Raw genomic sequence first — 16,812 nt, forward strand, 5'->3', positions numbered from 1 at the left:
TTTCTTGAAATAGAAGCTTAGAGGTTCTGTACCCACTACCAAATTCCTTACTTGCACAAGTCCAGGAAATGTCCCAATGTCTTGTCTTCAGGATCATTTTTAGCACAGAGAGTTTTCTTTTCCACTGCCAGGCAATTTTTCAAATTTAGGTACCATTTCCTTAACTCTGCACAGTGTTACTGCTATAAGGTACAGGCATTTAAAAATGTCTGAGGAGGGAGTGAAAAGAGCTCATTTTCCGCCCAGATTGGGGAAATTCTAGATAATTGCACCACAGCTGGACACCAGATTGGCTGTAGCCTGTACAGTTTATGAGAGTTTCCTATGCCCAAGGCACAACAGAGCCTTTCTCCTCGTAACACTTAACATAATAAACTGGCCCATGGCCTGTGTCATGTTTTTAAAGCAATGTTAAGAAGGAGCACTCAGGGGGGAACTCTAAACTGGCTTCTTTGTCCCCTGCAATGTTTTTTGTCGTGTTCCCCCACCCATAAAGGCCAGGCAACTTTTTAAAATGTCTGTGAAGCTGGATGTGCAAAAAGGGGAATCAAAATCTGAATAGAGTTCTATAAAAGGGACTAGCTGATCCCCATCCCATAAGAGGTGCCAGTAGAGTTGCCAACCTCCAGGAGGAACCTGGAGATCTACTGCTATTACAGTTCCTCTCCAGATTATCACAATTGGTTCCCCTGGAGAGCCAGTTTGGTGTAGTGGTTAAGAGCTTGTGCATGTGCAAGTTCGCTCTGAGCTCTTTCAGCCCCACCTGCCTCGTCACAGGGTGTCTGTTGTGGGGAGAGGAAAGGAAGGAGATTGTAAACTGCTCTGAGTGAAGGGCGGGGTATAAATCCAACCTCCTCCTCTTTCTGTTCTGAAAATGGGTGCTTTGGAGGATGGACTCTGTGGCATTATAACCTGCTGGGGTCCCTCCCATCCCCAAACCCCAGCCTCCACCCCCCAAAATTTCTAGGCCCAGCGGTGTCAAACTCATTTGTTAGGAGGGCCAGATCTAACACAAATGGGACTTCGTGGGACTGGGCCACGTGTGTCCTAAAATGTAATGTGAGGTAGCAGATATGTAAACTTTATAAAGGACACAGACAAACAGAATTAAAGATATTATTTTAAAACTTAAAACACAAACATGCTTAAAACTCTTGCAGTATTTTGTTTAAAATAGAAAGGTGGGGGAATAGTGGGATCTGGCAATGCAATTTTTAAAATAAATAACCAAGAAAAAACACAAGAATCTCAGCAGAAACTAAAAATATAAAATGCTCTGAGTCTGGGAAAACAATTAAATGGCATTGCAAGCTTCTATCCCACCCAAGGATCTACTCAGATTGGCAGTGGCTCTTCACTGTATTATCCCCCTTTGGCTGTAGGTTCCCAGGTTAGAGTATTCACTGGGTCAGGTCTACTGAGCAGAGACAAGCTGGCTTAAAGCACTAACCCTCTGTTTGCAAGGACACAACTCCAGGAAGCAGGAGTTTTAGCTGGCTATAGGAATGCTGAAAAGTGAAACACATTGCAGCACAAAGTTGCAAGGAAAACGTGAAATGGATTTTCCATTAAGGTCTCTTTGCCCTATCTGTCTGGGCACAGAGACCTTAATGGAAAATCCATTCCACATTTTCCTTGCAACTTTGCTTCCTGCTGCAGCCAACCAAGACAAGGCAGAAAGATCAGGGAACTTCAGCAGCCTTGGAGCTTCAAAGGGTGAGGACAGGAGGGAGGAGAGAAGAGCCCTGATTAAAGCCCTGGGTGAGCCGGTTCTGACCCACAGGCTGGAAATTTGACACCCCTGCTCTAGGGGGTTCCTAACCAAGGCCTGGCAACCCTTGGTTCAAGGGGCTCAAGCCTGCTGGAAAATTACAACTTTTGCCCTGGAAACCCTTAAACTGTGGGTACACAGGGCCTGGCTGTGATTACTCAGTGGTAAAACAGCAAAGGTATGCACATGTGCTATCTCGAATAGAGGGAATGCTTATTAAATTTGCAGATGATACTAAATTGGGAGGGGTTGCAAACACAGAAGAAGACAGAAACAGAATACAGGATAACCTTGACAGGCTGGAAAACTGGGCTAAAACCAATAAAATGAATTTTAACAGGGATAAATGTAAAGTTCTGCATTTAGGTAGGAAAAATCCAATGCATGGTTATAGGATGGAGACTTGTCTTAGCAGTTGTATGTGCGAAAAGGATCTAGGGATCTTAGTGGATCATACGCTGAACATGAGTCAGCAGTGTGATGAGGTGGCTAAAAAGGCAAATGCAATTTTGGGCTGTATCAACAGATGTATAGAGTCCAGATCACGTGATGTGATGCTATCGCTTTACTCTGCTCTGGTAAGACCTCACCTGGAGTATTGTGTTCAGTTTTGGGCACCACATTTTAAGAAGGATATAGACAAGCTGGAATGGGTCCAGAGGAGGGCGACAAAGATGGTGAGGGGTCTAGAGACCAAGTCCTATGAGGAAAGGTTGAAGGAGCTGGGGATGTTTAGCCTGGAGAGGAGGCGGCTGAGAGGTGATATGATCACTGTCTTCAAGTACTTGAAGGGCTGTCATATAGAGGATGGTGTGGAATTGTTTTCTGTGGCCCCAGAAGGTAGGACCAGAACCAATGGGTTGAAATTAAATCAAGAGAGTTTCCGGCTCAACATTAGGAAGAACTTCCTGACCGTTAGAGCGATTCCTCAGTGGAACAGGCTTCCTTAGGAGTTGGTGGGTTCTCCTTCTTTGGAGGTTTTTAAACAGAGGCTAGATGGCCATCTGACAGCAATGAAGATCCTGTGAATTTAGGGGGAGGTGTTTGTAAGTTTCCTGCATTGTGCAGGGAGTTGGACTAGATGACCCTAGAGGTCCCTTCCAACTCTATGATTCTATGATTCATGTGTCTCAGCACGAAGTCCAGTCTTTGAGTGATGCCACTTTTGATGGGGAGCCCCATTTTATGTTGCAGAATGGTTAATGCTGTTCTTGGAGCTTCTCCTTCAGACTCCTGCCTTTTAGGCTGCTTGTCGCAAGAGACAGAATCCCAGGCCGATGCAGCTCACTTTGAATCAATATGGATCCAGCGTGCGCTCTCCATTAATTACGCATTGCACCTTTGGGCCTGTCATTGCTGCACAGCAGGAGCTCAGTGGCCTTATAAAAAGCGCTCTGGCTAATAGGTACCGCAGTCTGCTTCTTTCCTTTTTCTCCCCCCGCCATGCTGTAAAACTCAGAGGCAAGGTACAAGCAAGGCTTTAATATACTTCCGTGGAATTAAAGTACCGTAGCACCAGACCTCCTGTGAGATGTTTTCAGCCCGCGTTGGCTTACTTGTTCCTTCCCTGGGACTTTGTCTTATTTTTGTACGTGTGCCAGAGAGTGATAGTTTGGGGGATTTGGGGTACAAGCTAATTACGGGTGCCTCTATGCTATTACTTGTTTAATTCCCTGCATTTTCATTAAAAGCTAATGAGGCTCCCTCCTCCAACTCCCCAATTCAGGGACAATAGTTCCTCCGTCTCTGATAAACTTGTTCCCTTGTTTTTCTTTCTCTTTGTCACTTGGACTCATCTAATTGTTGCTGCTTCATAAACTTTATGAGGGGAAGCAAATTGAATAATGAAGAACAAAACAAAAAGTTTATTTTTAAATTTTCTCTTCTGATTCGTTTGGGGAGGGACTGAAGTCCCGGAAAAGGAACTGTAACTCAGAGAGCTCTCCTTGCAGTTTATAATCTGAAGTTGAAGTGTATCAGATTCATATTTCTGTCTGCATTTTTTTTTGGGGGGGGGGGGCACTGCTTGTACTCATATACTCAGGCACGTAGCTGAGGACATTCTGAACCCCTGCCTGCTTTTTACATACCCCCAAAAGTGGTGAGTCAGTTACTCGTCTTATGCTCACACAAATAACTGCTTCGTTTTAACAAATGATTAAGAGTGGTTTTGCACATGACATTAAAATGTCTTTCCCCCTGGTAAACCCAACTTTGGCTTTAGGGTTCTCCAGCCTTGTTGAAACTGTTGCTGCTTTTAGAATTTTGAAAACGGGTAATGGGCACTGTCAAGGAAAAATGCTGCATGGAGGGCATGGCCATCCATACAATGGTTGCCATGCCCAGGGCATGAACATACAGGAACACAGTTCTGGCTGGCTTGGCATCAGGGGTTGTGGCTTAATATTCAAATGAGTTCCTGCTGGGGTTTTTCTAAACAAAAGCCCTGTGTGAAACAATGGGGAGGGACGGTAGCTCAGTGATAGAGCATCTGCTTGGTAAGCAGAAGGTCCCAGGTTCAATCCCCGGTGTCACCAAAAAAGGGTCCAGGCAAATTGGTGTGAAAAATCTCAGTTTGAGACCCTGGAGAGCTGCTGCCAGTCTGAGTAGACAATACTGACTTTGATGGACCAAGGGTCTGATTCAGTATAAGGCAGCTTCATATGTTCATATGATGTCAGTAGGTGTGGCCTAATATTCAAATGAGTTCCTGCTGGGCTTTTTCTACAAAGAAAGCCCTGGCCATGCCAGTCACAAAACGCTGGAAGTTTCCATCACCATCCTATGACTGAGGTCACAGTTTTTGAATGGGTACTCCCTGCAAACACAAACACAAGCAAAAGCACAAAGTTCTGTTAAAGGAAGCTAACAAGATGCACGGCAAGGCAGCTAACAAGATTAAACAAATACAATCAAGTTAATAAAAAACATGGCAGCTAATAAGATTAAACAATAAAATCAATAAAAAACATGACACTAGTATCCCATTCTTAAAGTGATATGTATAACAGCAGCAAACCAAATCAATAGAACAGCTAGTAGTAAAGCCATAAAAAGCATAAAATCAGTGGATTATTGGCAGGAAATGAACACAAACTTCACTTACAGGGAGGTGGAGGAAATCTAGAAGGAAGTAGGCACCAGGATATATATTGACAGGCACCGTCATACCCGTAGGCGCCATGTTGGCAGTCACTGGAATATGATATGAGGGTTGAATTTAGAAAAAGCTTTTTGTTGTTGTTCATTTTCTGTATTTATTTCTGTCCGACTTGTCTGTCAAAGTAACATACAAGACAACTAAGAAGATTTTTTTTTTAAATCATGTTATTAAAAACATAATGGCAGCAGCAACTAATATCCCATTCTTAGTGGTACTTGCAACAGCAGTAAATCAGGTCAAGGAAACAGCTAGCAGTGAAACCATAACAAGAATAAACAGCAGCTTATTGGCTGTCAGATCAACACAGATATAAAAACAGTCAAAGAATAGAATTATTGAGGGACTTTTTGATTTAATTAGTTTTCAGAAGGCTAGAAGCTGAACTTGTTAGAAGAAACAAGACGGGTAGCAGTGTTAGTCTGGAGAACAACAACAACAACAACAATTTTTATTTGTATCCCGCCCTCCCCGCCGGAGCAGGCTCAGGGCAGCTAACAGCATAATTTCATACATTGGTCATACAAATATTAAATAGAACTACATTGACAGTTTAATTAAAATTCTGATTAAAATTCTAAAATTAATAAAATTAATAAATAATAAGAGAAGTGAGCAGTGACTCATGAAAGCCCACACCCTGTGTAATGATTTGAATTTGTATATGTGTGTTCCTTTAATTGTTGGTAAGTTGCATAAGAACATTAGAGATGCCATGTTGGATCAGGCCAATGGCTCATCCAGTCCAAAACTCTGTCACACAGTGGCCAAAAAACCCGGTGCCATCAGGAGGTCCTTTCTGTATCTTGGTAGAGAAAGGGAGGTGAAGAGGAGGGGGATGAGAGAGTGAGGTGATTGGTTGGTGACTGAGAGAGTGTGGGCAAAGCTAAGCAGTGTGTGTGGAGAGAGAAGTCTCAGCAGTTAACTGTCAGTTGTGGTCAGTCAGCAGCTTACAGGGTCTGAGAAGCAGTCTTCTTTTTAGAATCCCATACAGTACTGTGAAAGTCATTAAGATTCTAGGGAAGAAAAATCGAAATACTTAAGAGGGCATATTTAGGGGCTAGGTAGAGAGCCAAAACCTAATATTGTCAGAGTATTATAGGAGTATGAGAGATAAAAGCTGTCAGATAGTTGAGTTAAGAAGAGAAAGGAGAATTTGAGAGGGAAGGAGTGTGTGTGTGAAGTGAAAGAGTGACACCCCAGTCAGAAGCTGTTGTTATCATTCACTGAAGAATTAAGCTATAAACATCTTGAAACCCATATACTTGTTGTACAAAGAAAGTTTTATTTTGTTTTATATTAACCTGGAGCCCTGTGATTTTAAGATAAAAGTCTCATCCTCAGGGCCACATAGTCCAATGAAGAAGCCTTAGAGCGTAGGCACAATTCAGTAGGGAACATAAAATGTTTGGAATTAAATTCCTAGTGGCAACGTTACAAATTAAAAGAGAAGTCATGACACCCTGCCACAAAACTTGTTAGCTTTTTAAAGGTGCTACTGGACTCTTGCTCTTTGCAATAAGCAAGGAGGTGAACAGAACTTCAAGGCCTAGAAGTCCACAGAAAGTAACCTGCTCTGCTCATTCTGTTAGTTATCATGTCTGGCTCGCTTCTGAGAATGCCTTCCTTTCTGTAAGCTTCCTGCCTTTTAGGACCACAAGAGAGTGTCTTTTTCAGAACCCTGGTATTCAAAGACATTTGTTCAGTTTAGGGTTGCCAAGTCCAATTCAAGAAATCTCTGGGGACTTTGGGGGTGGAGCCAGGAGACTTTGGGGGTGGAGCCAGGAGACACTGGGGTGGAGCCAGGAGCAAGAATGTGACAAGCACAGCTGAACCCCAACGGGAGTTTTGGCCATCTCATTTCAAGGAACGGCACACCTTTTTAAAAGTCTTCTTTCCCTCCACCATCCCCTTCTTGATTTCATCTCAGAGGCGGAGCGGAGTGGGCGACGCCGCTGCGCTGCTGCCGCCTCTTCTCCGCTTCACTGTAACTGCTCCTCCGAGATGGGCTCAGGTTGAGCCCATCTCGGAGGAGCAGCTACGGTGAAGCGGAGAAGAGGCGGCAGCGCAGCGGCATCGCCCGCTCTGCCTCTGAGGTGAAATCAGAGAAGGGGAGGGTGGAGGCAGGTCAGGAGCGTGGCAAGCCGCGAGTCCGGGTCCTAGAAGGACCCAGATTCGCAGCTCACCATGCTCCTGGCCTGCCTCCACCTTCCCCTTCTCTGATTTTACCTCAGAGGCAGAGCAGAGCGGGCGATGCCGCTGCGCTGCTGCCGCCTCTTCTCTCCGAGATGGGGCGGCTCGCCACACTCCTTGGCGCCGTTTCCCCCTCCCCCCGCTTCTGTTTTTTTGGAGAGCAGGGGAAGAGGCTGTAAATCCTGGGGTCCCCCACCAGGGCGGGAGGGTTGGGAAGCCTAGTTCAGTTGTGGGCGAGGCTGCCCTTAGCCTCCATGAGCCCTGCACACAAAGATTCCCTCTGAACTCCACGCTCATACCCTATCCAATCATCATAAGAAAAATCTGATCACGTGCCATGCTTCATGGGTTCCCAGGTTGACCAGAGTGTCCGGTGCTGTGGCTCTGGTGGTGGAAAGGAGCAGAATGTTTTCCAAAGTAGCCCCAAGTCCCTGAAGAAACCTGGTGATTATTTTATTTATTTATTTATTTGATTCCACTTGTATCCTGCCCTCCGCTCAAGCGACCTTTCTGTGAACATGAAGAAAGCAAAATAAGGCTCACTTGTTAAGATCAGAGGTGTGCTTATATGTGACTTTCCTGTTTCTCATTTCCCTAAACAGTAAAAAGTTTCAGGCAGCACCCTTTCTAGGGTTGCCAATCCCCAGTCGGGGGCAGGGGATCCCTGAGTTTGGAGGCCCTCACCTCACTTCAGGGTTATTAAAAAGTGGGGGGGGCATTATCTGCTGGCACTCCATTATTCCCTATGGAGACTGATTCCCATAGCATATAATGGAGATTTGATCTGTGGGCATCTGGGACACCAAATTTTCAGCATAACATCTGGTGCCTCTTCTCAAAACACCACCAAGTTTCAAAAAGATTGGACCAGGGGGTCCAATTCTATGAGCCCCAAAAGAAGGTGCCCCTATCCCCCATTATTTCCAATGTAAGGAAGGCATTTAAAAGAAATGTGGTCCCTTTAAATGTGGTGACCAGAACTCCTTTTGGAGTTCAGTTGTACTCCTCACACCCTTTCTTCTGGCTCCACCCCCAAAGACTGGAGGAGGTTTAATGCTCCACCCATTTCTATTGAGAAATTAGTAGTTTCCCCCCTTCTTCGTTAGCTATTAGCTTTGAAAGAGGAAGAGAAGGAGGAGGAGGAGGAAGAATTTATACCCCACCCTTCACTACCTGAAGGTGTCTCAGAGCAGTTTACAATCTCTTTTCCCTTCTCCCCACAGCAGACCCCCTGTAAGGTGGGTGGGGTTGAGAGAGCTCTGAAAGAAACTGCTCTTGAGAGGAACAGCTCTGTGAGAACTTGTGACTGACTCAAGGTCACATCAGCAGGTGCATGTAGAGGAGTGGGGAATCAAAGCTAGTTCTCCCATATGAGTCCCAGATAAGGCTGCATGTCTTCTTTCCCTGATTGGGCTAATAGCTGCTGATGGGGTTTGGGGATGTCTGTCTAGGAAATGGTATGGCTGGTGATGGAAAGTGCCATCAAGTCACAACTGACTTAATGGGGACCCCATAGGGTTTTCAGGACAAGAGATGTTCAGAGGTGGTTTGTCATTACCTGCTTCTGCATCATGACCCTGGTATTCCCTGGAGGTCCCTCATCCAAATACTAGCCAGGGCTGACCCTGCTTAGCTTCCGATATCTGATGAAACGGGTCTAGTCAGGACTATCCAGCTCATGGCAGTGGTACAAGCTAGAAGAGTTAAAGCCCTGGTTCCAGTCCAGGTTGCTGTCTCCTCGGCCTGCCCCATGGCTGCTATTAAATAGAGCTAAGCATGTTAAGAGACTCAATCATAGAGGTCTTACATCTCATTTAATTGCATCCATAGACATGCCATAAGCCAGCCTGGGAGATTTGTAAGAGGGATTTCTTTTCCTTCAGTGATGGGCTGAAGTTTTCAGCTTAAGCTGCAAGGTACCTGTTTGCTTTGTTGTTTGCTAAGGTGGGGACGGGGAGAAGCAGTTAATAGCTTTTGTGTTTATGTCCCCTGTTGAAATTAGACAGACTCTCTCCCTCTCCAGCCTTCATTCTTGACTGCGGTGTTGAGTGAACTCAGCAGCTGTCTTTGCCCCCTTTATCAGCTGTTCAGCATCTGTATATAGGTGAGCTTTTTCGGGGGGGGGGGGAATTTGAAGGAGGTTCAAACACAATATTTGCTCATCACAACCTCTCCCTTCTTCCGACTGCGGTGATGAATGCCGTCTTTCTCCATCAGTCTTGTCTGTTAGCACCACCTCCTTCTCTTTGGCGCAGCATAGCCACGACACCTGGCCAAGAATATTTGACTTTCGTTCCCTTTTGAATGGGAAACCCTACGACTTTGTCATCATTTCCATCTTAGGGAGAGGCTGTGGCTCCATCATGTAGCATCGGTTCAGCATGCAGAAGGTCTCAGGTTTGGCTCCTGCAGTCGCTCGTCAAAAGGCTCAGGTAGTAGGTGATGATAAAGACCCAGGAGAGCCACTGTGTGTCAGAGCAGGCAGCCATTCCCTTGAGAGACCAGTGGTCTGACACAGTATAAGACAGTTCTGTGTGCTTTCACACATACTAAATAATGCATTTTCAATCCACTTTCAATGCACTTTTCAACTGGAATTTACTGTGTGAAATGGCAAAATCCACATGCAAAAGTCACTGAAGTGGTTTGAAACTGCATTATTTAGCCCATGTGAAAGTGCCCATATATATTCATCCTATAATCTGTTACCTTAGAGCTCTGGGCTCTTGGTAGCTGATTTCCTATGGATGGTCACTGACTATTGACCGGGGCATTGGCTGCTGAGAGGGGGCAATTTTCACACATAGCAATCTCGGGTAGGAATCTTCTCTTAGAACATTTGCTCAGTGGCAGTAAGAAGAAGCAGAAGAAGAATTGCAGATTTATACCCCCTGCCCTTCTTTCTGAATCAGAGACTCAGAGCAGCTTACAATCTCCCATGTCTTCTCCCCCCACAACAGACATTCTGTGAGGTGAATGGGGCTGAGAGGGCTCTCACAGCAGCTGCCCTTTCAAGGACAACCTCTGCCAGAGCTGTGGCTAACCCAAGGCCATTCCAACAGGTGCAAGTGGAGGAGGGGGAAATCAAATCTGGTTCTCCCAGATAAAAGTCTGCACACTTAACCACTACACCGAACTGGCTCTCTGTTGCATTCTGGGGCAGGTCTGTTAAACCAGAATCCCTTTCTCGATGGCCAAACTTTTGAAAAGTGCTGGACTCTCCAGAACATCATTCATTCTTACTAAGGGAGAGTGATATAAACTCCCCCCCCCTTTTTTTGGTTGACGCAAAGAGGAGCATGTTGTAAACTTAAGTGTGACTTTAATGTGGCGATGGCTTGAAATGAAGGGCTGACTCGTAGATGCCTGATATTATATGGGAAGGAGGCAGCGTAGGCTCAGTGGAAGAACATCTGCTTTGCATGCAGGAAGTCCCAGGTTCACTCCCTGGCATCTGGAAGCTAAATAGATCCATGTGGTAGTTGATGTGAAAGACCTTTGCCTGAAATTGTCCCGCCCCAAGCTGACAATTCTGACCTTGACAGATCATTGTTCTGGCTTGGTCTCCACTGCATAACTTCCCACTGAATATATCAACAACTTGTGGCTGAATATATGAGAAGAATCAAACGAAAAAAACATTGGGTTTATGAGGAGCCGCACATTTGGCTGGTGATAATTTGTTCAAGCATATAAACTCTCCCTTGATGTTGTGGTTATCAAAGAGTGAATGTATGTATATGAAGTAGCCACAGCCCAGTTCACATGTCCTGTTGCACCCTTGATAATCATGTTCTTTGTTGGCCTGTTTGCAACTACATAGATTTTTACAAAGACAGCTTGAGATTTTTTTACACAGACTTTCTTCCTATTTGCTGATTTCTTATAGCAGAAATGGAACTTGTCTACTTCACAGTTTGGTCTCAGTGAATAATACAATGAAGTGGGTACTTGTTCCTCTTTATTTCTATCTCCCTTTTCTTCCTAATCAGGATCCAATATGGCTTTTCACATTGTTCCCACCTCCACATTATCTTCACAATAACAGCCTTATGAAGTAGGCTGGGTGGAGAGATGGCAACGGGCCTGAAGTCACCCAGGCGAGCCTCCATGTCAAAGTAGCGGATTCAAACCTGGTATGTCCAAGTCATAGTCCAGCACTCTAACCAGCACACCACACCAGTTCTCAAAGCTGTACATATCCACTGAGTTCTACAACTGTGGCACAGCAGCCAGTCTCTTTAATGAGCAGATGAATAAAAAGCCTGTCTCTAAGGTAGGGATCTGTTAAATTTCATGACAGCCCCATTGACAATGTGATTTGGGACTGGCGTCTTCCTTGCACATGCAAGTGTGTTCTTCTGCACTGTGACTAGTTAGGGGGCAGCATGGTGTCATGGTTAAGAGTAAGGGAATCTAAACTGGAAGACCAGTTTTGATTCTGCACTCCTCCACATGAAGCCAGCTGGGTGACCTTGGGTCGAAGCTCTTTTGGAGCCAGTGAACCCCCCCCCCCGCCCCCCCAAAAATAAGTCTAGCTTGCCACCTAGTGGTGCATAATGCTTTAAGAGCTAGAGAACTTCAGGCTGCCAGAAAATCTTAGGATCTCCTGGCTATACTACATACAATACCATATAATATTGGAGGTCTGAACATAGAGAATGGTCACACATACACTCAGCCTAATGCTAGCTTGTTATTTCTCCTCTGAATAGTTCACATACTTTCCTATGGAGAAAGGCTGGAGGGCATGAATACAATGAAAAAACTTAAGGGAACCCAGTTGCACCCACAACAAGCCCAACAAATCCCCCTCTCTCTTTCTCTGTAACAAAGCTCATACCTTCAATAAAACCTCACTAGTCTTAAAAGTGCTCTTTGTATTTCTCCCGATGGTGAGAACTGGGCAAAGGAAGCTCTGTCTCTTTCCTTCCTTCCCCCAGGGCACGAGAGGGAGGAGCCTCAGCCGGGAAGGAAGAGAGGCTGGGCTCAGTAGCTCTGCAGGGTGATTAATTTAGTCTGGCAAACTTAATCACCCAGTAGAGCTATAGAGCTGGGCTCTTTCATTGGCTGAGGTTCCTCCTCTTTCCTCCTCCTTTTGGGAAAAGGGAGGGGGAAAGGGAAGGAGCCAAGAAAGGCTGCTTTGCTGGCAGGCTGATTGTTGGGGAGAAATACAAAATGGCGACCGAACACAGCAGGCAAGGGAGAATGAAGCAGACAACAGCCAGTTGTTGGAGGGCCTGATTGGAGCCCTCTGCAGGGCGAATTCGGCCTGCGGGCTGCATGTTTGACACCCCTACCTCAGAGTGTCTGTTAGGCTGGTGCTTTTATGTTCCTCACAGACAGGTGGGGCAGGGGAAGAGAAATGTTAAAAAGGAAGCCATTTTAAAACAGGATCCTGTTAAAATAATCATTTCACTCCAAGTGGGTGAGGGCTGTCCTCCACTGTGTATTGTGACTTATTGAAGCCGATGCTGGAATAAATTTAGTTAGTCTTTTAAGATACCACTGGACACCTGTTTTTAATGAAGGAGGATGTGTGGGGGTGGAGGTTCAGATTGGAATCAAGATGTATCAGAGAGGTCTGAGGAAAAGAACAGTTCTTGTATGTTTAGATATGCATCCTATCTTCAGTTTAGGGTTGCCATGTTCTTGGCTCTTGCCGGTGAGAGGTGGGAGGGAACTTGGAGTGTGTGTGGGGGGGGAGGGTTTGACATTGTCGTACGTGACGTTCTCAACATGATAATATCATCATGGCTGTTGGAGCAGGGCTTCCCCTTGCCAATCAGCTGGCCAGCAGTGGGCAGAAGTCTGTGAAATTGGGGGATTCCCCACTCCCACCTGGGGGCTGGCAGCCCTATTTCCGTTAGGCACTGTCAGGATATGTCCTTCATGACTATGAACCCTTTCTGCTAATTTAATTATGGGATGTGACTATACCTGAGATCTGGTTGTGTAGCCAAATATACTTCTGGCCTGAGGACTGTGACCTCCAGATTCTCTCTTGAGCACAAATGAATGGGACAACCTTATGCTTTAGGGCTTTGTGGTTTCAGACCAACACCTTGATATGTGCTTGTAGGATTAACCAATCTTCCAGTGATGGGTACAGAAGAATCAAACTTGTAGAGCAAATGAATAACACCAGATTTGTTGTTGTTATTCAAGTCTGTTGATTGTATAGGCCCCTTTCAAGGCATTTTCTTGTAGTCTATGTTGGTGATTTTCAGTACTGGAATATGGGCAAATCCATAGTACATAGATTGTGGGAATTGGCCATCACAGAGAGCAGTTTACAAGGCAGTGACAAAGGCAGTCTGCATAGAAAGAAGCTGCTGGAACAGATGTAGCTGGCAAGTAACGCTGGTTCAGGTGAGCGAGCAGGGGAGCTTTGACAAAGCTGGTTATTTCTTTCTTTGCCTTTTAGGCCGTAAATTCTTAGCACATTAAAAGCATGCTTGCGGGCTGCTTAAATTCTGTTTGTGGGTTAATATCTTGGGTTGGATTTACATGAAAAGCTGCCTCATTCTTAGGAATCTCCGTTGACCCCTCTTCCAAGATGTTGTTCACATTTTTGAGCTGTGCCATCCCAGAAGTGGTTCTTTGGCTACTGTGATCAGAATCCCTTTGCTCATCTTCAGTTTTCCTTTTTTTTCCTTTTTAGCGATTCCTCTTGCATTTAGCTCAGCACAAGACCCCTCTGATGATAGCCCAACCTGGAACATTGCTTTGGAAGGATCTCTTCCCCTCGGCTACCCTGAGAACCGTGAGTCCATCTTCTCTAGATTCTTTGCAGTTGGTACAATGGGGTTGGAGTTTTTTTTTTCTGCTGGGCAGTGCAAAGCATGAAGGTGTGTGAGTGAAGGTATGTGGCGGCCAGCTGAGCTTCCTCTCTGTCTTCCGTGGGTATGGATGAAGCGCTATAAATTGTGTCCAGCCGCATGCCGGCCATCAGGGCCGGAGCGCTGGACTGGGAATATTGGGTTGGCTCCAGACATTTCTGTGGGTGCAGGCATCCCCACTCGCAGAGCATGAGATTTTCCTGCCTCTGCCCTCTTCAGGCAGAACTAATGCAGTCTGAATGGTTTGATAAACAGGAATTTCAGACATGGGACAACTGCCAGACTTGTGCAAAAATTGCGTTTCGGCTTCACTCTGAAGCAGACTGGGAACTGGGGAAGACTCTTTCATCTCTGCAGTCTTGACTTGAAGAATGTGGAGGGGAGATAAGAGATCTGAGGGTGCCATGTTGATCTGGTTGTTCAGAGCTCTTGAAAGTGTGGAAATCTGTTGGTCCGGTGGTTCTCATCTTCCTTGACTGAGTAAAACATGCATAGGTTTTGGCTTTTGACCAATGCTATAGAAGTGTGGGGCTGACGGTTGGGTTGGGTCAAGGTTGTTCATTCAATTTTTTTGCCTCTTGCAAGGGGTTAAAAATGAATTGTGAAGGCTACCGCAGAGAGAGATGACGTTTGCCTGTTAAGGCTCAAATAACAGCATCTCTGCAGAATGGATACCTCCACCAGCGTGCGGGAATCAGAGTCAACTTTTGCTTCCAGACAATCGTTAAGGGCAACCCTTCCCCACAGCTCTTTTCAGTAGTCAACATGGTAAAAAGTAAAGACAATTAGGTCTCTGGTATCATGGATCCTGCTTTGAAACCCTACTGCCTCCTGGGGAATTTCCTTGATGGTCTTTCAAGGAGCCAGTCAAACTGGAAGGAGGCCAAGGCCATACCAGGAATAGATATGCAAGCAAATCCCCTTAGTAGCCTGTGTTCTGTAAAACATTTTTTCCCCCTTTGCAGAGAGATAGATGCTGCTTTAAAATTGCTTTGGCATAGACTCAGATTCCCACAGGGAGGAAAAAGGACCGCTTAAAGACTCTGGGAAAGCACTACATATATGCACAGCCGTTCCCCTTAAATGAAGATGTACAGGAATAGTTGCTCCAGGTTTGGAGACTGGGTGATTTCTTGCCTGGAAAAAAGGCACTTGTTTTATGCCGGGGTGGGGAGAAATGGCTTGCATAGAACTTTAGAAAACAGGCTCTTTCCTTGAGGTCTGTTAGCAGGTTCTAACTGCAGGTTTTGGAAATATACTCAGGTGCTTGTGCTTGCTGTCTAGCAGCCAAAGGCCAGTTTGCTTGATGGCCACACTTTGGCTTCTTTCGGAAGAGTGGGCTTGTCACAGAAATTTGGCATGGCTCCTGTGATGTCACAGGGGGGCTGCCTGAGACAGGTGGCACTTGTCTTTAATGTCCAAGGTTCATAAGCAGTTTTTGTTAAGTCGAACTGCAGGAGTGTAATCTAACATTCTTGAATTTAAGTTGCAGCCAGTGTGGTTGGTTTGGTTGTCATCTTTTAGGACTGGAGATTGAAACAGATGACAATCTCTGCTTATGATTCAGATACCTTCCACTAATTCCAACCTAAGTGCTTTGGGATAGGTTAAGACGGAAAGACACAATGGGTTGGATCTGGCCAGCTTTTACACTCAGACCGATTTCCCACTAGCCTTATGTTGCTCTCATGCTCCTCTTCTCTGCGGGGCTTCAGTCGGATTTCACACTATCTGCCCCAGGCCTGCAAACAGCTTCACCTTTTTTGGCCGGTACTGGTTTTTAGAGGATCTTGTTTGCTGCATGAAAAAGGTGGAGTGAGTTGCAGCCCCAGGGCAGATAGTGTGAAATACAACAGAAGCCCCACAGAGAAGAGGAGAGTGAGAGTGGCATAAGGCTAGTGGGAAATCGGTCTCAGTCTTGCCCAGTTTCTGTTCTTACTATAGCTCCCATTCCACGTGGCTTTTGTCCACACAGCTCCCTTTGATACCCTTTTTGATAATTAAAGAGGACTCTCTCTTCCCTTTTTCACCAATGGGAAAGGTGGCTGGAATCCAACCCAATACATCCGACATAGACATTGATGTTAAACCCCCTGCTTCCTTTCAAAGTGCAGGACATCTTCTTGGGAGACAGTGCCTCATGAGCCAGGAGAGTGTCGTCCCTACAGTTTTCCAGTTTGGATGCCCCAAAGTTTTGATCGAATCCTGATTTCTTGGCATCTTAGCCCTGCACAGAGAGAAGGGTGTTTCTCTCCCCCCCTTCTTCTCCCTTCCCAACACATGGCTTTTCTCTCTGGCAGAGGGAGATCATGATAAAGGGAGGCAATTCCACAACGTTCGAGGGGGACGGCTTTATTCAATGAGCCACGACCGTGTTCTAGATGATGGCCCCTAATGAGCGATTAAGGAGCTAATGTTTGTACGGCACTGGGTGGTCCTGGAGCTCTCTTAAGTGCTAACTTCTGTTATTGTGACAAAAGCTTTCGAGTGTTTGGGCTGTTGGCTCCGCAGCCTCTGAGATGGATGCACCTCCTCGTCTTTGTGTTTTGTTGAATTATCATAAGAGGAATATCTGCATCTTTCGTTTGTCTGCAACTTTTTATAAATCCTAACCATTTACTCTAGCTAATTTGCAGGTAATGATAGCAATATATATTTCCCCCTTCCCCACAGTTTGGCTCTTGGAAATGCCTCCTTTCACGTGCATGTTAAAACATGGTAGATTGATGAATTCAAAAGCTTTTAAGGTGTGAGACAGAGTCTGCATCCAGCATTGCTGAATATTAGTATGTGGAAAAGGTAGTGAATTCACACATTATGACATTCTTGTGTCCACCGCGGAGAAA

At 45.5% G+C, this 16,812-nt stretch overlaps 1 protein-coding gene across 1 annotated transcript in view; it reads left to right on the plus strand.

Annotated features, from left to right (window-relative positions):
- SKAP1 (src kinase associated phosphoprotein 1) overlaps window positions 1-16,812 on the plus strand; it is a 458,105-nt gene that overhangs the window by 44,734 nt on the left and 396,559 nt on the right. Inside the window, exon 3 of the mRNA XM_060255237.1 lies at window positions 13,789-13,890. Coding sequence (XP_060111220.1) covers window positions 13,789-13,890 — 102 coding nt within the window. The remainder of the gene's footprint in view (window positions 1-13,788; window positions 13,891-16,812) is intronic.

The sequence above is a fragment of the Heteronotia binoei genome, chromosome 15 (genome assembly GCF_032191835.1).
Source record: "Heteronotia binoei isolate CCM8104 ecotype False Entrance Well chromosome 15, APGP_CSIRO_Hbin_v1, whole genome shotgun sequence".
In the NCBI taxonomy this organism is placed as follows: domain Eukaryota; kingdom Metazoa; phylum Chordata; class Lepidosauria; order Squamata; family Gekkonidae; genus Heteronotia; species Heteronotia binoei.